The 21,373-nt window shown below is 43.2% G+C and overlaps 1 protein-coding gene across 5 annotated transcripts in view; it reads left to right on the forward strand.

Moving 5' to 3' along the window:
- The window catches only part of MPHOSPH8 (M-phase phosphoprotein 8), a 54,270-nt gene that overhangs the window by 30,055 nt on the left and 2,842 nt on the right, over positions 1–21,373 (forward strand). The window contains exons 6-12 of one of the 5 annotated variants that reach the window (XM_040447953.1): positions 5,916–6,041; positions 6,124–6,212; positions 9,651–9,791; positions 10,699–10,785; positions 15,293–15,447; positions 17,925–18,079; positions 21,077–21,204. In XM_040447953.1, coding sequence (XP_040303887.1) covers positions 5,916–6,041; positions 6,124–6,212; positions 9,651–9,791; positions 10,699–10,785; positions 15,293–15,447; positions 17,925–18,079; positions 21,077–21,204 — 881 coding nt within the window. The other 4 variants (XM_040447954.1, XR_005782235.1, XM_040447955.1 and 1 more) reach the window with 4 other exon arrangements.

Below are 21,373 nucleotides of genomic sequence, written 5' to 3' on the forward strand. Positions count from 1 at the left end.
ACCTTCTGAAGAAAAGCCTCTCATTGCTTGTGTCAACCCAAAGTCATATCCTCTCAATGACCTCCTTCCAACAGTAGCGAACATCAGTAAAGCCATAGGTTGGTTCACTGAAAAGACTAATAGAATAGACAAGCTTCTACCAATGTTGACTAAAGAATGAAAATTGAAAAGAGAATGCATAAACAAACAATATTTCCAGTGAGAAAAGAGACATGATTGTAGATTGTGTACAGATTAAAAAGATAATTCTGTGAGCAGTTTTTTACCAATAGATTTGAAAATAGAGTGAAATGGGAAAATTCCTGGGAGAATATAGTTTAACAAAACTGACCCAAAAAGAAATACAAAAATTGAGTAGTTTTACAGCTATTAAAGAATGTGAGGGGCATGTGGGTGGCTCAGTCGGTTAGGCATCTGACTTCAGCTTAGGCCATGATCTTGTGGTTTGTGAGTTCACGCCCCACGTGGGGCTCTGTGCTGACAGCTTCAGAGCTGGGACCCTGCTTTGAAGTCTGTCTGTCTGTCTGAATGTCTCTCTCTCTCTCTCTGCCCCACCCTTGCTTGTGTTCTGTCTCTGTCTCTCAAAAATGAATAAATGTTAAAAAAAAAAAAAAAGAATGTGAAATAGTAATTTAAAATAGCCTTAAAAATTTAACACTACAGGGCGCCTGGGTGGCTCAGTTGGTTGAGCGTCCGACTTTGGCTCAGGTCCTGGTCTCATGGTTCATGGATTCAAGCCCAGCATCGGGCTCTGTGCTGACAGCTTGCTTGGAGCCTGGAGCAGGCTTTGGATTGTGTCTCCTGCCCCTCCCCCGCTTGCTCTCTGTCTCTCAAAAGTAAATAAATGTAAAAAAAAAAAATTTTTTTTTTTTTTTCAAATTTAACACCAGGCACAGATAGTTTCAATACAAGAGCTTACCAAAATTATAAAAAAGTCTTCCTAAAATAAAGAATGCTAACTTGTTCCTTGGGCCCATTATACTTTCAGAACCATAATGAGAAAGAAACTTTGTAAGAAAGGAAAGTGACAGGTCAAGCTTGCTCATGAACTCAGATGTAAGTATCCCAAACAAAACGTTAGGCAATTGAATCTAGCTGTATGTAAGAACATAACCTATTATAATATAACATAACTTAATAGTTAGCAGTCCTTAGGAATTCAGTGAGTAAAGGAGAAATTGATTCAGAAACATCCTCAATTTCTAAAAAACAAAACCTAACAAATTAATAAAAGGGAGCTTTCTCGGGGAACGGTCAAGATAGTGGAGCAGCATGGAAGTTTTTTGCATCTCTCGTCCCTGAAATGCAGCCAGATCAACACTAAACCCTCTTTCACGCCTAGAAAATTGATCTGAGGATTAACACAACAGTCTGCACAACTTGAACCACAGAACTCGGCAGGTACACAGTGCAGAGAGGTGAACTGGGGTAGAGAGAAGCCGCAGAGGGGTAGGGATCGGTTTTTGCTTGCAGAGAGAGGACAGAGAAAGTAGGGAGAGTACGGGAAAAGCACTCCCCTTGAAAGAAGCTGGAGAGAAAAAGAGAGTAGAAATACCCATAAGGGAATTCCCAAGAAAGGAAGAAAAGAGAAAGGAAGAGAGTTTGGATAGCATTAAGACTCTATGAACAGGGGAGTATAGAGTCTGAAACTCCACAGCTCAATACCTGGCAGAGTTCTGGTGGGAAGGGTGCATCCTCAGAAGCAGAGAGCAAGGTCCTCAGGGTCCTTAGGCCACACGGGGAGAGACAGTGGTTCCCCTGCCAAGAGGACATTTGGTAGAGGCTGTGTGGCCTCCCCCCAACAGGCAAAGGTCTCAGCAAACCCTGGAGAACAGCCACGTTTGCTGGTGTTGGAACAAGGATGTTAAGAGGGGGGTGAAGCCTGGTGCCAGATGTGTGTTGTTATAGACCCTAATCCCTGAAACACTGGTGCTACGCGATCATGTGAACTTTTTCTGGGGCAGGCTGGCACCTGGCCACAGTCTCCAGGCCTCTGCAACAGTGTGGTTACATGAACATTCCTGGGGCTGGGCTGGCATTTATAATATAATAATGTATTACAAACCTGTAATCATCAAAACAGTATGGTACTGGCACAAAAGCACTCAGATCCTTGGAACAGAATGGAGAACCCAGAAATGGACCCACAAACATATGGCCAACGAATCTTTGACAAAGTAGGAAAGAATATCCAGTGGAATAAAGACAGTCTCTTCAGCAATTGGTGTCAGGAAAACTGGACAGCGGCATGCAGAAAAATGAACCCGGACCACTTTCTTACACCATACACAAAAATAAGCTCAAAATGGATGAAAGACCCAAACGTTAAGACAGGAATCCATCAAAATCCTCTAGGATTTTCAGCCACAGCAAGTTCTTTTTCAACACGTCTCCAGAGGCAAGGGAAACAAAAGCAAAAATGAACGATTGGGACCTCATCAAGATAAAAAGTTTCTGCACGGTGAAGATAACAATCAGTAAAACTAAAAGGCAACTGATGGAATGGAGAAGATATTTGCAAATGACATATCAGATGAAGGGTTAGTATCCAGAATCTATAAAAGACGTGTCAAAGTCAACATCCAAAAAACAATCCAGTCAAGAAATGAACCAAAGACATGAATGAACACTTTTCCAAAGAAGACATCCAGATGGCTAACAGACACATGAAAAAAATGCTCAACATCACTCATCATCAGGGAAATAAAATCACCACCTCAGCCCTCTCAGAATGGCTAACATTAACTCCGGCAACAAAAGATGTTGGCAAGGATGCGGAGAAAGAGGATCTCTTTTGCACTGCTGGTGGGAATGCAAACTGGTGCAGCCACTATGGAAAACAGTATGAAGCTTCCTTAAAAAGTTAAAACTACCCTACGACTCAGCAATTGCACTACTAGGTGTATATCCAAGGGATACAGGTGTGCTGTTTCATAGGGGCACATGCACCCCAGTGTTTATAGCAGCACTATCGACAATAGTCAAAGTATGGACAGAGCCTAAACATCCATCGACAGATGAACGGATAAAGATGTGACATATATATGTGGGGAGGGGGTGTATACATGTTTATACGTGTGTGTATACATGTATACATGTGTGTGTGTGTATATATATGTATATATACACACATATATACATACAATGGAGTATTACTCAGCAATCAAAAAGAATGAAATCTTGCCATCTGCAACTATGTGGCTAGAACTAGAGGGTATTATGCTAAGTGAAATAAGTCAGTCAGAATAAGACAAATATCATATGACTTCACTCATATGAGGACTTTTAAGATACAAACCAGATGAACATAAGGGAAGGGAAGCAAAAATAATATAAAAACAAGGAGGAGGACAAAACATAAAAGACTCTTAAATACAGAGAACAACCAAGTGTTGCTGGAGGGGCTATGAGGGGGGATGGGCTAAATGGGTAAGGCATTAAAGAAGACACTTGTTGGGATGAGCACTGGGTATTACATGTAGGGGATGAATCACTGGTATCTATTTCTGAAATAATTATTATACTATATGCTAACTAACTTGGATGTAAATTAAAAATTAAAAGGGAGCTTTCTCAAGAACGTTAAACTTTTGGCAAACATCTGTCACTGCTTTTATTCCACATTATTCTAAGGTCTACCCAGTACAGTAAGAGAGTGAAAAACAAAAGATACAAGCCTTTGGGAAGGAGGCCTCCCCTCTCCCTTCCCCCAAAAAGCTGTTCATTATTAGATGTTATCATATATGTAGAAAACTCAAAAGAATCCACAAATTTTTAGAAATGTTAAATGTTTAACAGGTGATTGGATATAAGGCCAATATATAAAAATTACCTACAGTTCTGCATATATTTCTTTCTTTAAATTTTTTTTTTTACATTCATTCTTTTTTGAGAGACATAGTGAGACAGAGCGTGAGCAGGGGAGGGGCAGAGAGAGGAGAGACAGAATCCAAAGCAGGCTCCCAGCTCGAGCTGTCAGCACAGAGCCTAACGCCAGGCTCGAACCCATGAACGGTGAGATCATGACCCGAGCTAAAGTCAGACACTCAACTGACTGAGCCACGCAGGCGCCCCGATGGCAAAACCATTTTTAAAAGAATGAAAGAGAATGACCTTCAAATTATCGACCCTCCCCCCCCCAGCTGGGGGGGGGGCGGGGGGGGCGCCCCCCCCCCCACTAGGTGGGAGTGTTTAGGTCCTGGCATGGTTCTGTGCTCAAGGTAGTGCTGTGTTCACTGATGTTCACCTCCTAACACATTCTTTAGCGTTATTAAAAATAAAATTTTAAATTAAAACTAATAAAGTTTATTAAAAATAAAAAGTTAAAATTACCAGATGCTGAATCAAGATCCAGTACTTGGTAGGAATGAACATAGGATTTTGAACCAGTTTGCTACGTGACAGACCAAAATCTGAGCTGAAGCATAACCTTTTCTTGTTACTTTGTAAGAGTCCTGTAAATTAGGCCATATTCTGTCAGCTGATATAAACCCTCATGTGTCCTGCTTCCCAGATCTTTTTCGTGGTACCATGGTGCCGTGCTAGAGTGAGGAGGTCCAGCTGTGGGCTCAGATATGTCACAGTACGAATATGGCTCTTGGCTTACTGATGTGTGTCTGAGCAGATCCAGAACCTCTTCACCTTACCTGTAACATGTATCCCCTTACAGGTTATTGTGCATGGATTAAATGTGCTAATTCTTACTGAACGGTAGCTGCTTTTACTATTACTACTGCTATTCAGAAAGTGAGGTAAGGCAACTTGATGTGACTTACTCAGAGCCATGCAGCTGACATGTGGAGCTGGGATGTAGAAAATCCAGGATGTGCAGCTCCTGAGGTTGTGCTGTTGCTACAGTGGAATGCTCTTGGAGGTGCAGAGAGAAGTGTTGGCTTGAATCAAGAGCTTTGGAAGAATTTCCTTCATTTACTTGCATGTCTTTTACAAACTTCATCTCGATGGCAAGATTAACTGCCTAACATTTGTAAAATTTGAGGAATTGGTTTTAGGTGAAAATACTTTAACTCTGACCATAAAATATTTATGCTTTTTACTTTCTAAAATAGCACGGTTGTTTTTTGGAGCCCTGAGTGGCTCAGTTGGTTAAGCATTTGACTTCAGCTCAGGTCATCATCTCGTAGTTCATGAGTTCGAGCCCAGCGTTGGGCTCTGTGCTGATAGCTCGGAGCCTGGAACATGGTGCCTGCTTCCGATTCTGTGTCTCCCTCTCTCTCTACCTCTCCCCCGCTCACACTGTCTCTCTCAAAAATAAATATTAAAAATTCTTTTAATAAAAAACTTTAAAAAATAGCACAGTTGTTTTGAATTACTCCCTAATGAGTTATGTTCAAATCTTATTTGTTGCATGGCAGATAGTGGATCAACACGTCCTTTCCTAATGTTAACGAGCCCCTGGGTCAAACAGATGAGGGAGGAAACCAGCACTTGCTTTATGGGTAGGAGGGAGCACAGAGGGCTTTCAGGAGGAGAGTTTGGAGCTGAGTCTGAAGATCAGTGGCTTTTATTTACATACAAGTTTGGTTTACACATTTAGAATGGCTTTACCTACATAAATGATTGGAGGAAATATATATCCAAGAAGAATGGCCAAAGATAGAAATGTTACGAGATTTGGGGTTCCTGGATGGCTCAGTTGGTTAAGGATCTGACTTCGGCTCAGGTCATGATCTCACACGTGGCTCGTGAATTCGAGTCCTGCATCAGGCTCCATGCTGACAGCGCAGAGCCTGGAGCCTCCTTCGGATTCTGTGTCTCCCTCTCTCTGCCCCTCCCCTGCTCACACTCTGTCTCCAAAATAAAACGTTAAAAAATTTTTCAAAAGACACTACAAACTTACGAAAATGGCATTGTTACAGGGGAAAAAAGTGTATTAATAAGCCTCTTCTGTGTTCCAGATGGCAGACAACAGATTTTGAGTTTGGGCATGGACTTGAAGTTGGAGTGGATGAAATTAGAAGATTTTCAAAAGCATCTTGATGGGGAAGATGAGAGTTTTACTACAGCAGATGCAATTCCGAGTAGTGAGTAGTGTGGGTATTTTGGAGATTCTTTTCACGAATCTAGATGTGTGAAGTCTAATTTATCTTAATTCTTTCATTGCAGATTTATTGAGGGATGCTGTGAAAAATGGGGATTACATTGCTGTGAAGGTTGCACTTAATTCAAATGAAGACTATAACCTGGACCAAGAGGTAATACATCTTAGTAAAATCTCATGAAATAAAGATGGAAAGTAGCGCTTTTCACATAATTCAGTTTTACTTTTCATATTTTAAAAATTATAAAAGTAAGGGGGTGCCCGGGTGGCTCAGTCGGTTAAGCACCAACTTCGGCTCAGGTTGTGATCTCGCGGTTCATAAATTCAGGCCCCCGCTTTGAGCTGTGCTGACAGCTCAGAGCTTGGAGCCTGCTTCAGATTCTGTGTGTGTCTCTCTCTTTGCCCCTCCCCTGCTTGCTCACGCTCTCTCTCTCTCTCTCTCTCAAAAACATTTAAAAAAATTTTTTTTTAATTATAAAAGTAGGGGTGCCTGGGTGACTCAGTCAGTTGAGCATCTGACTCTTGTTCAGCTCCAGGTCATGAGATCGAGCCCTGAGTCGGGCTCTGCACTGGGCATAGAGCTTGCTTAAGATTCTCTCTCCCTATATCATTCGTGCTCACTCTGTCTCTGTCTCTCTGTCTCTGTCTCTCTCTCTCTCTCAAAAATTAGAAAGATGCTCTCTTCCCCCTCCCCACCCCATATCCCTCTCCCTGGCTCGTGCTCTCTCTCTCTAAAATAAAATGTTATAAAAGTAATGTTCACTTTATAAACTGAAAGCACAGTAGAAATGTGTAATGTAGAAAATTATAGACCTTGTAATTCCAACCCCTACAGTGACCATTTGGTTCAGCTGTGACCTGTCTGGTTTTGTTTGTGGTTCTGTCTGTGGTTGAACCTCTGCTGCTTGAGGGCATAAAATGACTCCTTGTGTCTGAGTCTTTTAAGCTTGGAGAATTTTTATTTTTTTTTTTTTTATTATTATTATTTTTTAATGTTTATTCATTTGAGAGAGAGACAGAGCGTGAGCAGGGGAGGGGCAGAGAGAGGGAGACACAGAATCCAAGGCAGGCTCCAGGCTCTGAGCTGTCAGCACAGAGCCTGACATGGGGCTCAAACTCAAAAACTGTGAGGTCATGACCTGAGCTGAAGTCGGACGCTTAACCGACTGAGCCACCCAGGCGCCCCAGAGGATTTTTATTTTTAGATAGTCACATCTGTCAGTCCTTTCCTTTATGGCTTCTGGGTGTCTTGTCTTACTTACAAGAGATTTTTATATTTTCTTCTTTAGTTTTCATGCTCTCGTGGTGGATTTTTAGGTTTAATCTTCAGAGATTATGGTTCAAAAAAATTATTGGGATTTTGATTAAAATTGCATGAAATCTGGGGCACCTGGGTGGTGCAGTCAGTTAGGCATCCAACTCTTGATCTCAGCTCAGGTCATGATGTGGTTTGTGAGGTTGAGCCCCGCACTGGGCTCTGCTCTGATGATGCCGAGCCTGCTTGGGATTCTGTCTCTCCTTCTCTGTGCCCCTCCCTTGCTTGTGTGTGTGCGTTCTCTCTCAAAATGAATAATTAAACATTAAAAGAATTTTTTTAATTGTATGAACTCTATAGCTAAACTTGGTTGAGAATTGACATTTTTTACATTTGAGTCCTCCAAATAAGAACGTGATAACTCTACATTCATTCAGCTCTTCATTTATTCCTAAAGCGGTTTTATGAGTTTTTTCCTTCATACGATTCTTGCACATTTAGTTTAGATGCTTTCCTACATATTTGATAATTTTTAAATTATCTTAGTGTCATCATTAGGATCTTTTTCCTCCCATATTTTGTCTTCTAACACATTATTACAGGTGTTCGGTGAGGCTATTGATCTGTGTGTGTGTGTGGTCTCTGGTCACTTTGAAATTCTCTTACTTTAATAACTTTTAAATTATTCTCTGGGTAGAGAATATGATCATCTGCTGAAAAGTAACTGTTTTGTTTCCTTCGTGCACAGTAATATTTCTTTTTCTGGTCTTGTAAACTTGGTGACATTTTGCAGAAGAGTTCTGATGGAGGCGATCCTGTTCTGTCTCTCGTCTGAGGGTGGCTTTCCCCTGAGGCTGTGTGAAGATCCTTTTTCTGTTGTGCTGTTGTTGGTTTCTAGTGGACAGTAGACTTCCTTTTGTCTATCTCTTGAAGTTCTTATCAGGGATGGATGTTGGGTTTTATCTGGTGCTTTTTTCCCTACTTTCATTCTTATGTAGCTTGGTCTTCATTAATAAAAAGCCTAGCAGCTACAGGGAACTTTACTAAGTTAGAAAAAAGGTTTTTTCCCTCTAATATGTTTTGTGGTAATAAGGTAATTTGCAGATGAGAGGAAGTGCACTACCTTATTTCAGTTAATTTTTCTTACATTTGTGTTCAGATTGCTCATGCAGGTGAATTCTGCTAAATTTTCAGATTGTAGCCAAATTAACTCACCTTGTTAGAACTTGGTTTTATCAAATGGCATTTAATAAATGGCTTGATTTTCCCATGTGTTTGTTTCAAATGATTGGAAATGTTTTGGCTTTTTATTTTTTGTCAACTTTATGTAATTTTATCTCTTTTTAAAGTATCTTAGGGGTGCCTTGGTGGCTCAGTCAGTTAAGCATCCAACTTCGGCTCAGGTCGTGATCTCGCGTTTGTGGGTTCGAGGCCCGTGTCAGTCTCTGTGCCGACAGCTCAGAGCCTGGAGCCTGCTTCGGATTCTGTGTCTCCCTCTCTCTCTTCCCCTCCCCAACTTGTGCTCTGTCTCCCCTGTCTCTCTCTCTCTGTCAAAAATAAATAAACATTAAAATTTTTTATAAAGTATTTTAATTTGTCTAGATTGTCATAGCCTGTTAGAAACCAATCATATCAGTGTCCTGTTTCCTGCTTCTGAATTTTCTTCTTCATCCCCTGAGCAATCAAACTGTCATTTCCCAACAGTTAGCTTTTGTAGAGGCCATTTGTCTAATCCAGACAGCATTCGGTTACCCTTGGACTTAGGTCACTTCTAGTGGTCATTTCTAGCCTCAGATCTTTGGCCAGCTAAGCAACTATCACGAATGTGAGTTTCACCTGTTTTACCTAGAACACAAGGAGGCTTTCGGACCTGAAATGTGCGATAAATAAATAAGTACCTTTGCCATTTTTATAGCATCAAGATGCACTATTCATCAGTATGTCGTGCAGAATGTTGACGGGCCTTTAGAACGTTAATACCTGGAAGTTGTAAAATTTTTATGACATGTAAAGAAATTGTGAAGGTTATTAGTTTCTGATTATAATAAGGATATTTTAGTGAGGGGCACCTGCCTGGCTCAGTCAGAAGACGGTGCGGTGCAACTCTTGATTTCAGTGTTGTGAGTTCAAGCCCCACATTGGGTGTAGAGATTAATTATTAAGAATAAATAAGTAAACTTAAATAAAAATAAGGATATTTTAGTGAAAGACTTAGGTAGATGCTTAAATCAGTATACTTCAGCGAGTTCACGTTGAAACATCCTGGGTGAAGAGACTTAGTTCTGGAATTTTTCTGATAGACATTGACATGTCTTTTCCTCAACAAAACCAATGAAGGATTCAAGCGGGATGACCCTGGTGATGCTCGCCGCAGCCGGAGGGCAAGACGACCTTCTGAGGCTCCTCATCAGGAAAGGGGCTAAGGTGAATGGCAGACAGAAGAATGGGACCACCGCCCTCATTCACGCCGCCGAGAAGGTTGGGAACTCAAGAGCCCTCAGTTTCTTAGTCTAGGAATTCCTGCCTGTGGACTGGGACGGTCTGTTTCCGTCCTGTCCTGAAACGTAACTCTCATATAGTCACAAAGCTTTAGAGTCTCATATTTCAGTTCATCTCAGACTTGTCATGAATAGTTTTTGTTAATTAGTAGCTGTACTTTGTAATTGAATTTTCAAAATGTGATTCGTGTAGTGGGAAGTGATTTATATTGAAAAAGGACCCTGGGGGCTCCTGGCTGGCTCAGTTGGTAGAGCATGCGAGTCTTGATCTCGGGGTCATGAGTTCAAGCCCCATGTTGGGCACAGAGTTTACTTTAAAAAAAGAAAAAGTAAAAGGACCTCTGGTTAAGGTACTAATACTGGTTTCAATGTTAGATCTTTTAAAAATCTTTTCCGGTTGAGGGGCACCTGGGTGGCCGAGTCAGTTAAGTGTCCCGCGTCCGGCTCTGTGCTGACAGCTCGCAGCCTGGAGCCTGCTTCAGATTCTGTGTCTCCCTCTCTCTCTGCCCCTCCCCCACTCACGGTGTCTGTCTCAGAGAAAAATAAACATTTAAAAAAATGAAAAATCTTTTCCAGTTGAAATGCTCCTTTTGGTTAAGAATTTAATGAAAATATTGCCACATATTATCTTTTTAAAAGATGAATACACAGAGATTCATAGGTTGAAACCAGTGGTTCCACTTGAGATCGAAGTTGCTGGCAAAGGGCGTGTGGCTGTGTGGAGCCTGAGCAGGAGGGCACAGTGAAGAACCGTGTTCACCAACCTGCTTGGGATAGAATCTGAGTATTTTTCCTGATGGCTAAAAATTTCAAATCATCAAAAAATATCTTCTAAAGAATTTTGGGAATTAAATTTGCTTTTTCTTTTTTTTTTTTTTTTTTAATAGAACTTCCTAACTACAGTGGCTATTCTTTTGGAAGCAGGAGCTTTTGTAAATGTCCAGCAGAGTAACGGTGAGACTGCTCTAATGAAGGTAAATACTTCACACGGGTCACCTACTCCCTCGCTCTTCACAGATGCCTCTGCCAGGCAGTCTGCTGGGGGCCGAGAATAGGATGGGGAACAGGACACAGATGTGTAAGAGAAACCGTTTAGCAAAGAAGCAGTTAAAAGCTGGTGTGAACACGATCTCGCGGTCCGGGAGTTCGAGCCCCGCGTCAGGCTCTGGGCTGATGGCTCGGAGCCTGGAGCCTGTTTCCGATTCTGTGTCTCCCTCTCTCTCTGCCCCTCCCCCGTTCATGCTCTGTCTCTCTCTGTTCCAAAAATAAATAAACGTTAAAAAAAATTAAAAAAAAAAAAAAAAAAAAGCTGGTGTGAACAATAATGTAATAGGAATAAGCACAGGGAGCTCTGGAATTACATGAAAGTTGGTACCAGGCCTAGCAGTGTGGATTCAGGGCCGGACAGGGCAGGGCTTCTGGCTGGCTCAGTCAGTAGAGCATATGACTCTTGATCTCAGGGGTCATCAGTTTGAGCCCCATGTTGGGTTTAGATTACTTTAAAAAAAAGAGGTAAGGAGCACCTGAGTGGCTCAGTCAGTTAAGCATCTGACTTCAGGTCAGGTCATGAACTCATGGTTTGTGAGTTTGAGCCCCGTGTTGGGCTCTGTGCTGAAAGCTCGGAGCCCGGAGCCTGCCTCAGATTGTGTGTCTCCCTCTCTCCCTGTTCCTCCCAGCTCCTGTTCTGTCCCTCTCCCTCTCCCTCTCTCTCTCTCTCTCTCTCTCTCTCTCTCTCTCTCTCAAAAATAAAGATTAGGGGTACCTGGGTGGCTCAGTCGGTTGAGCCTCCAACTTCAGCTCAGGTCATGATCTCACAGTTCATGAGTTCAAGCCCCGCATTGGGCTCTGCGCTGACAGCTCAGCCTGGAGCCTGCTTCGGATTCTGTGTCTCCCTCTTTCTGTCTCTCAAAGATGAATAAATGTTTAAAAAAATTTTTTTTTAATAAATACATAAATAAAGACTTAAAAATTTTTTTTTCTTTTTAAAAGAGGTGAGATACGGTGGATGTGATGGGTGGCTGAGCTGCATCCCACAGAATGATACATAAGCTGACAGGGATGAGCTGTGTGAGCGGAAACTGGAGTAAGATGTGTACTGACACCTGGGAGTGGGAAAGAGCACGGTGTGCTTACATTATGGTTTTACGTGAGTGGAATCAGATTTCTTCGAGTGTGTTTGCAGTTGTGGTTTGATGATTGTTTTGAATGGAAGGTTGCTAAAGCTTCCTACATATCTCCCCCTTTAATTGCCCCTCTCTGTTTACAACAGTTTTGTATTTGCCTCTCCTGGGGCCTAGCCCAGTCTAGAATGTTCCTGTGGCAGTTCTAAATTCCTGGCCTACGATGCTGTTAGGACATAACAGGTCCTGACATCACACCGAGTGTTAGTTCCCTGCACGGAGGGAGGCTCTGTCTTACTGCCCCCTTCCTAGATACAGGTTGGTGCAAGCTCTTAATCCGAGTAGGTGTTTCTTGGCCGTACTGAGTTTCAGCTGCATTTCCTGAGTCAGTGAGAGCACAGGTACAGGCTCAAGTTACCACTGGGCCTGGGCCTCAGTGTGGTCTTGAATCTTTGTACTCTCAAGGCCAGCATCACCTGTCCCCTCGGCCGAACTCACTCCTTGTGCTGCTGTTTCACTTCTGGTTCGCGGAAATGCTTATTTTGTTCAGGAGCCCTACTTTCGAATTTTAATTTTCCTTTATGTGTACCTGTTGCCATATGTTTAGAGCAGAGGTGGCACCCCAAAGCATGAATTAAAACTTTGTCTTACCGCGAAATCACTGGATACATGCTGCACAGCAGATACTCGAGTAGTCAGGCGTGTGGAGGTGCGCACAGGGCAGTGAGCGCAGACACAGGAATTAGGATGACCTAATCCTGAGAGCGTTCAGGAGCCACAAAGCTGGAGAAACATAATCAGAGGAAAGGTGACTGTTTTTAATGTCCCCCTAGGTCAGTAGGGGGAAGGAAATGGATAAAAGACCAGGAGTTAGCAGACATATAGGGGACATTTTTTAAATTAAGTGAAATAATAGTCTGTACCCAGGTAGTGATAGTGGAGATAGAAGTGGGTAGACCAGTGTTTTAAAGAGGTAGAATTCATGGGACTTGGTAATTGACGGCTATGCTTGTAATCCTGTTTGCTAATTTAGGGAACACAGACAGTATACAATGGGAGTGGGGTTGCATTTGAGCTGAAAATGCTCAGATGTTTCACATTGTGATCTTTTGCTCAGGAGAAGGGTGTGGGCTCTATATTCAGATTCGGGTTCATCTGTGTAGACAACATGATTACAGCCCTAGGCTGAGAGTTGGGTCACCACTGAGATTTGGAAGGGAAAGAACGGTCAGAGAAGGCAGCCACATAGGAAAGACCAGAGGAAGAGGAAGATCGGGAGGGAGAGGTATCCTGAGTGAGCTGGCCCGAAGCATCTGTGGGGCAGAGATGCCAAAGAACAATGGGCTGAGAAATTGGGAGAAAGGGAGAAATTGCCCTTGGGGGTTAGCACTGCAGAGGGTGTTGGCGCCCTCATCTGGGCAGAGTTTGTATTGGGTTTGAGGGATGTGGGCTTGCAGGGGCTGGGAAGGTGGGTGCTGGATGTAGCTGGCACTTAGGAGTTGGTCTGAAAAGGAGGAAGGCAGTGCCCAGAGGGGAAGAGGTCGAGGGATGGTTTCTTGTCTCTTCCCAGAGAGGAGCTTAAGCATACGTAATAAACTGTTGTCTAAATTAGACTGCCTATAAATGTCTTTAATTTTGGTTTTTATTTTTTTGGTTTGCTTTGGTTTTTGTTTGTGTTGGGTTTGGGGGGGCACCTATTGTTTAAGCTTTACTTAGATTTAGTATATTAAATTGGTTTTATTGAATGTGAGAATTAGAAGAAATAAACCTGGGGAAAGATTTTCAGAAATGTTTAAAACAAAATAAAAAACCTTTCATCTCAGAAATAACGTATGAACTTGATCATTACCAGAATGTGAGGGTGTGGAGAAAGCGCATTCTCACCCCCTAATGTTGGGCATACACCTGGTCCCAGCAGGGGCCTCTCGCCCTTCCTGCTACTGACATTGCGGGCCGGATCGCTTGTAGGATGTGTCGCAGCATCCCTGGCCTCTGCGCCAGGTGACATAGTGCCCACCCTCAGGTGTAACAACCAGCAATGTCTCCGTCAGTTGCCTGAATTCCCCCGGGGGCAAAACCACCCCAGTGGGAACCACAGGGCTACATGCTTTTGAAGGGCATTTGTCAGATCTGTCACTAGATGCATGCCCTTTGACCTAGCGATTACACGGCTCAGACACCTGCTCTGTAGAAATGCTGTCCCGCATGCTCAGTAGCACACGAGATGGCATTGTTCCTGTGGGAAAGCTTACCGGCTTGGCCCTGTTCCACGTACAATATATATTACGTATATTTTAATATCGAACCATATTGTCAAATTGGTTTCCGTACCACACCCAGTGCTCATCCCAACAGGTGCCCTCCTCAGTGCCCACCAGCCACGTTCCCTTCCCCCATCTGCATCAACCCTCAGTTTATTCTCAGTTCTTAAGAGTCTCTTATGGTTTGCCTCCTTCCCTCAATGTAACTTTTTTTTTCCCTTCCCCTTCCACATAAGAGTGAAAACATACGGTATCTCTCTCTGTATGACTTACTTCACTTAGCATAACACTCTCCAGTTCCATCCACGTTGCTACAAAAGGCCGTATTTCATTCTTTCTCATTGCCAAGTAGGATTCCATTGTACATCTGTGTACAATATATTATTTTAATTTCAGCCTCAGTGTCGTGAGGCAGAAGTACCGTTATCCCCTCTTGACAAGTGGAAACAGTGAGACTCAGAATTAAGGGATTTACTTGAAGTCACAAAGCCGGTAAGTAACAGAGACAGGAGAGAGCCTGGATGTAGGTCTTTTTACTCTAGAAATGGTCTTTGAACTGCATCCAGCTCCATCTTAGATTTGCTGGATTCAGATTTGTATCTGTGCTTAATTAGTCTCCTTTAAAGCAGCTCCTAGGAAAATCGTGAAATTACTTTGTGATGCTAAGAGAGCTCCCTTGGAGATTCCCAAGAGGATCTCACTTGTCTGGGTGCTAAGGTATCGGCTGCTAGGGCACAGGACTTGGTCCGAAGAGTGGAGCACGCCAGAGCTTAGAAAGGCCTGGTGTTTGTTCTGTCTTGGGGCAGAAGTACCTTTCTCAGACTTGCCCATTTCCCCAGGAGTCAGGGAGGAGATTGAACGTAGCACAGATTTCGGTACCGTTCGCGGACTAAAAGGAGCATATGCCACCTGTCGTTGATGTCACAGTTTGTAACCGTGGGTGAGACCTGATAACCGTGTTCTCCCCCCCCCACCCCCCCGACCTTCTGTCCTCTTCTCGAAGAACACCTGGGCTCACGTGTGGAGAAGGGGACACACACTGCTGGGTAGTTCTCTTATTTTGCAGTTAAGTGATTACTACTCCTTTTTTCCTGTCATAGGCCTGTAAAAGAGGAAATTCTGATATCGTACGACTTGTAATTGAATGTGGAGCTGACTGCAATATTTTGTCAAAGCACCAAAATAGTGCCCTGCATTTTGCGAAGCAGTGCAACAACGTGTTGGTGTACGACTTGCTGAAGAATCATTTAGAGACGTAAGTGTGCGTGAATGTGCCATGGTTCAGTCACAGAGTCGTCTTGGACACGTCATCGTTAGAGGTGTGGAACGGGAAAAGATTGTCGCGTGGAAGTCCTGCCAGGTTTCTGTTCTCAAAAGCTCATACGTTTAGTAAGTGCCATATGAGTTGTTTTTCCGCAAGTCCTTGAGGTCCTCAGACTTTTAAACTTAACACAGTCTTGCCTAGGAGTAACTCCTTAAAACCTTAATTATGCTTGCAATTTGGCTTACGGACATTTTCTCAAAACTGCGTAAGCTGTAGTTGTTGCTTTTTTAATAGACATAATTTGTAGAGCAGTTTTAAGTCACGGTGAAGTTGAGCCGAAAGCCCAGAGGTTCCTAAATACCCTCTGTTTCCACACATGCACAACTTCCCCGCCAACTTCTGTCGCCAGAGTGGTGTCTCCACGAACCCAGTGAACCTGCATGGACTGTTCTCGTCCAAACCCCCTGGTTTATCTGAGGGTTCACCTTGGTGTTGTGCAGCTTGGGGTTTTAACACATTGTAATGACATGTACCCACCATTGGTGTCATTCAGAGTGCCACTGCCCTGAACATCCTCTGTCCTGCTTATCCCTTCCTACCCCCTGACCCCTGGCAACCACTCGTCTTTTTACTTTCTCTCTAGTTTTGCTTTTTCCAGAATGTCATGCAGTTGTAATCCTGATGCTTGCCTTCTTCAGATGGCTTCTTTCTCATAGTAGTAGGCATCGAAGATCCTTCCATGCCTTTTTTTTTTTTAATGTTCGCTCGTTTGTTTGAACTCCAGTATAGTTGACATACAGGGTCACACTGGCTTCAGGTGGACGGTGTAGTGACCCGGCAAACCCGGTGCCCCTCCGTGACGAGTGTACGCTTTTTCCCGGTCACCTGTTTCAGCCTTCCCCCTACCAGCCTCCCCTCTGGCCACCACACTTCGTTCTCTGTAGTTAAGAAGGTGTTTTTTGGTTTGTGTCTTCATTTTTCCTTGGTTTTGTTTCTTCAGTTCCACACGAGTGAAATCGTATGGTATTTGTCTTTTTCTCTGACTTCACTTAGCGTAATGCTCTCTTGCTCCACCTATGTGGCTGCAAGTGACAAGACATCGTTCTTTTTTATGACTGAATAACATTACATTGTATATGTATTCCACATCTTTATTCATCAGTCGATGGACCAAGAGTTGGGCCGCTTCCAAAATCTGACTGTTGTAAATAACGCTATAAAAACATAGCCACCTCCGTCCTCCGTGTCTGATGGCTTGATAGCACATTTCTTGTTTTACTGAATAGTATCGCATTGTCTGGATATACCCCAGTTTATCCTTTCAAGATCATTCTTTTTCAAGCGAATTATTAGTATTATTTTTCTTTGTTAGAGAGAGGACAAGTGGGGAAGAGAGAGAGAATCTTAAGCAGGCTCCATGCTCAGCACGGAGTCCAACCCTGGGCTTGATTCCACAAGACTGGTATCGTGACCCGAGCCAGAATCGAGAGTTAGATGCTCATCCAGCTGAGCCACCTAGGCACCTCTTTTTAAGTGAATTCTAAATCATTTTATTCTAATTAAAAGTTCATGCAAGTCATTCGGTAGCTTTTTCACTTAATTATTTTGGCAACACATAACAGAAACTTCACAAACAGTCACAAACAGTAGGTAACACAAGTAAGGTGTTTATTGTTCATGTAACAGGAAGTCCGGGGGTAGGCAGCCTTCGGCAGGAATGGCCACTCTTCCCCTCTCTCCTCCACCGCCAGCCACGCTCAGGGTGTGACTCGGATCTTCGTGCCTGCACGATAGTTCCTCCAATTCCAGTATCAATATCCTAAGCAGCAAGTAAGGTAAATTTCAGACGAGAGACAAAAAACAGAACGAAAGGGCATGTGCGTGGTGAGTCTGCCGACATCGGCGGCCTTTGCCGGAAGCCTTCCCCAGCTGGTAATTTTTGTGTGTCTGTGATCCAGCACACCGGACTTCTCCTCCTAAAACCAGAATGTCCTGGGCAAACCAAATGAGTCGTTTAAAAATATTTTCTGAATTAGCACTTCTCAGTTCATTCGACTGCTTTCTAAACTAAGTACTATAACAAGGCGTGTGTGTGTGTGTGTGTGTGTGGCAGTTTTTGAATTTATTAATAGAATTCTCATTTTCATAGACAAATAAGTCCTGAGTGCTGTCCGTGTACCAGGAACTATTCAGAAGACTGGGAAGATGGAGACAGCAGTGAGGGAGAAAGATTTGCTCTCTTACAGCCTGAATTTCCATGTGACAGCACAGACATAAGACACATACATAGTGTGTCAGATGCCGAGTGCTAAAGAGAAGTGCAGAGAGGGAACAATGAGTAGGAAGTTAACGTTTGTTTTTTTTTAAGTTGATTTGGGAAGGCCTCACCGGTATTGAACAGTTTGATGATACTGTGACTCATGGTTATTTTCTACGTCAATATTAACAAGTCTATTCTTTTTTGTTAGACTTTCAAGAGTAGCAGAAGAAACAATAAGGGACTACTTTGAGGCACGTCTTGCTCTGTTAGAACCAATCTTCCCAATAGCATGTCACCGTCTCTGTGAGGGGCCAGATTTTTCAACGGATTTCAATTATAAACCCCCACAGAACATACCAGAAGGTAAGCCTGTGTTTTCTCTCAGTTTGAAAAGGGACACTGTAACTAATTTTTAAACAGTGTAGACCTCTTTCTGTGAACATAACTTGAACAGAGTCCCAGTGTGTGTAATAATTCTGCCAAATGGTTAACAGCAGGGCTACTCTGGCAGAGAGAAACCCAGTTGGTACCCACCATCCTAGGTGACCTGGAGGGACCCACAGAGCACTGTGTTAGCACTTGTTTAAAAAGTACGGAAGTTGGGGCAGCTCTTTCTGCCCACAGGTCCTGTCCCCGTACTTTAATAAAACCATTTCTCTCTCTCTCACACACACACACACACACACACACACACAGTCTGGAAGTTGGGTCTTAATAATTGTACTTGTTTGGTTTTTTCTTTTTTTAGTGTTTATTTATTTTGAGAGAGAGTGCGTGCGTGCACAAGCAGGGGAGGGGCAGAGAGAGAGAGCGAGAGAATCCCAAGCAGGCCCCCGTCTGGCAGTGCAGAGCCCAATGTGGGGCTTGAACCCATGAACTGTGAGATCAGAACCTGAGCCGAAATCAAGTCAGCACTTAACCAACTGAACCACCCACGCACCCCTAGTTATACGTTTTTTTTTTTTTAATTGAGTTTTATTAAAATTTAGTTAGCTTCAGGATTCTAAGCCCAGAGTGAATGTTTCTCCTGAATAAGCCAGTGTCTTGGCTCATCGTAAAGTTGAGTACCGAGAGATGGAAACTTCAGTTCTGCTTCCTAGGCTCTGCTTAACAGCTGCTTTGCAGGCAAGACCATGACCATGGCATGGCCTTCTATGGGACACTGGGACACCACATGTTTAAATGGAGAGAACACTGTCTCTGCCTGAAAGTAGGAAGCTGGGCTTTTCCTTTTCTGTTAAAAAAAATAAAAACATCCATTTAAAAAATATGTATTCAGGGGCACCTGCGTGGCTCAATCAGTTAAGCGTCCAACTCTGGTTTTGGCTTAGGTCATTATCTCGTGGTTTCATGACTTAGAGCATTACGCCGGGCTCTGTGCTGACAGCACGGAGCCTGCTTAGGATTCTCTCTCACTCTCTCTCTGCCCCTCCCCCACTCATGCTAGGTCTCTCTCAAGATAAATAACTTAAAAATTTTTTTAAATTAATAAAATAAATCGTATGGATTCCTTAATGGAAATTTAATTAAAATATAGCCATGAAAATTTCATACCATGAAAAGACATCTATTCATAACACCTGTGTTTAGTGACCTGGACACTGAAGAATCATTTGTGGTTTCCACTGTCCAGACGGTTAGTTCGCATTGCTGGGTGGCGAGCACCAGGTTGGGGGTTGGGGTGCAGGGATGGGTGAGTTGAGCCCGGCGTCTCCCAGCATGCGTAACTCATGGGCCCCAGAGCACCAGGACTGCCTTAGGGTTACTGAGGGCTCTTTTCTGCACATGCGCAACATCTGCAGCCAACAGAAATTTTCTGTTTCCAAAATCTCAAAGATGCCTCGTCGTCCTCAGACCGAAGATCCTGATAGGTTTTCCTGCCCCTCGCTAGCCCGTGAGAGATGCAAGACTCTCAGGCCCCGCCCAGACCTGACCCTCAGTCCACACCCTGGTGAAGTCTCCATTTAGGAGCACACTCAGCCCTGAGAAACACTGACCTTGGGCTCTTGAGGAGACTGTAATTGTTCAACACCTAGTTCGGCTGGAGAAAATGTTTATATCGATACCACAAAACAACTGCTGGCAAACTGATTAGAGTCCCCTGTGTCATTTTCTTCTGTGAAATTCAAGTATTTGTCAGAGGAGAGCAAATAAACACACCTCCCTTAGATCTCCTTTTGGTCAGAATAAACAGCACCTGAATGAAAGATTTTCGGATAGGATTTTCCCTATTGACCACGTGCCCCCATTCGGGCCATTTTGAAGAGTCACCACCCTCCTTTTCGGTGCAGTCAGTAATAAATACTCAACTCTTTGATAGTGGAGTTGATGGGAAAAAGACTGTAGGCCTTCTCTTCTTTTGAACCTCAGCACTCAGGTGAGTGGGGGGTTGCATTTTAAAGCTAGAGAGCAAAACCAGGATGTCAGACCTTAAACAGCTTGAAAGGAAAGGTAAGAGGGCCAGGGGCTCTGTGTGTCCTTCTTTCCCTGGGATCAGGACAGATGGTTCCTTGGGGTCTCTTTTATGAAGTATAGAATTGTTCTGGACCATTGTTTTTTTTTTTTGTCCTGAAAGTGGCTTACCAGAAGGGTCATGAGTTCATACGCCTATTTTCTGTTATACTGGAAACTATGGCTTATGTTCAAAGAAATGAGTCATGCGGTACAGTTCGGATATTCAATGAAAGCTTCAAACCTCATGTTCCTCCCCCCGCCTAGAATAAGTTTGGGTATTAACCGAAAAATCTGGAAAGAGCCAAATACCATGTGGAAGAAAATGGACAATCATTCAAACCCACACCCAGAAACAGCCACCACAGAAGTTTGCTTCCATGGACATTTGCATTCCATGGACATGAATATGTATTCAGCTGCAAATTATAAATACCGCTACTTTTTTAGACCAAAAACTGTTATGTAGAAAAGCGTATTTTTAAAATTTTGATTCATGAGTTCTCAGTAGGCATTAGACAGAAAATAAAAGGGATCTGTGGTTTGAAAAGTGCTGGGAGGGACACCTGGGTGGCTCAGTTAAGCATCTGACTCTTGCTTTCGGTTCAGGTCGTGAGCTCATGGTTCATGAGTTTGAGCCCCAGGTTGGGCACAGAGCCTTTGGAATTCTCTCTCCCCCTCTGTCTCTCTCTCAAAATAAATAAACTTTTAAAAAATTTTTTCTAATGCCAAGTTTTGAAATTGGAGGACTGATGATTTGGTGTGAATGGGCACCGGGTGGGGTGCTGCTCCACCCAGGCGCATTCTGGGGACCGCTTCCAACTTGTACGGGGTGCATCTCCCTCTGAGCTGAAAGGTGGCCATGTTAGGAGTGGTATTAAAATCTGTGTTTACATCTCCCTTATTCAGGCTCTGGCATCCTGCTGTTTATTTTCCATGCAAACTTTTTGGGTAAAGAAGTAATTGCTCGGCTCTGTGGACCGTGTAGTGTGCAAGCTGTAGTGTTAAATGATAAATTTCAACTTCCGGTTTTTCTGGTAAGATTTTCTGTAGTTCGTTACTGAAAAGCACATTCTTCTGATCCAGAAGCACAGATGACGTTTAAATTGCTGTTTTAATAAAGTACGTTAATTTTAATTTAGTAAACCACTTGGAAATGAGGCAATAACCTATAATCATAAAGTAAAATTGTCCCACATTTTGTCA

Source organism: Herpailurus yagouaroundi, unplaced genomic scaffold (genome assembly GCF_014898765.1).
Source record: "Herpailurus yagouaroundi ecotype Mexico unplaced genomic scaffold, PumYag 197, whole genome shotgun sequence".
NCBI classification, from domain to species: domain Eukaryota; kingdom Metazoa; phylum Chordata; class Mammalia; order Carnivora; family Felidae; genus Herpailurus; species Herpailurus yagouaroundi.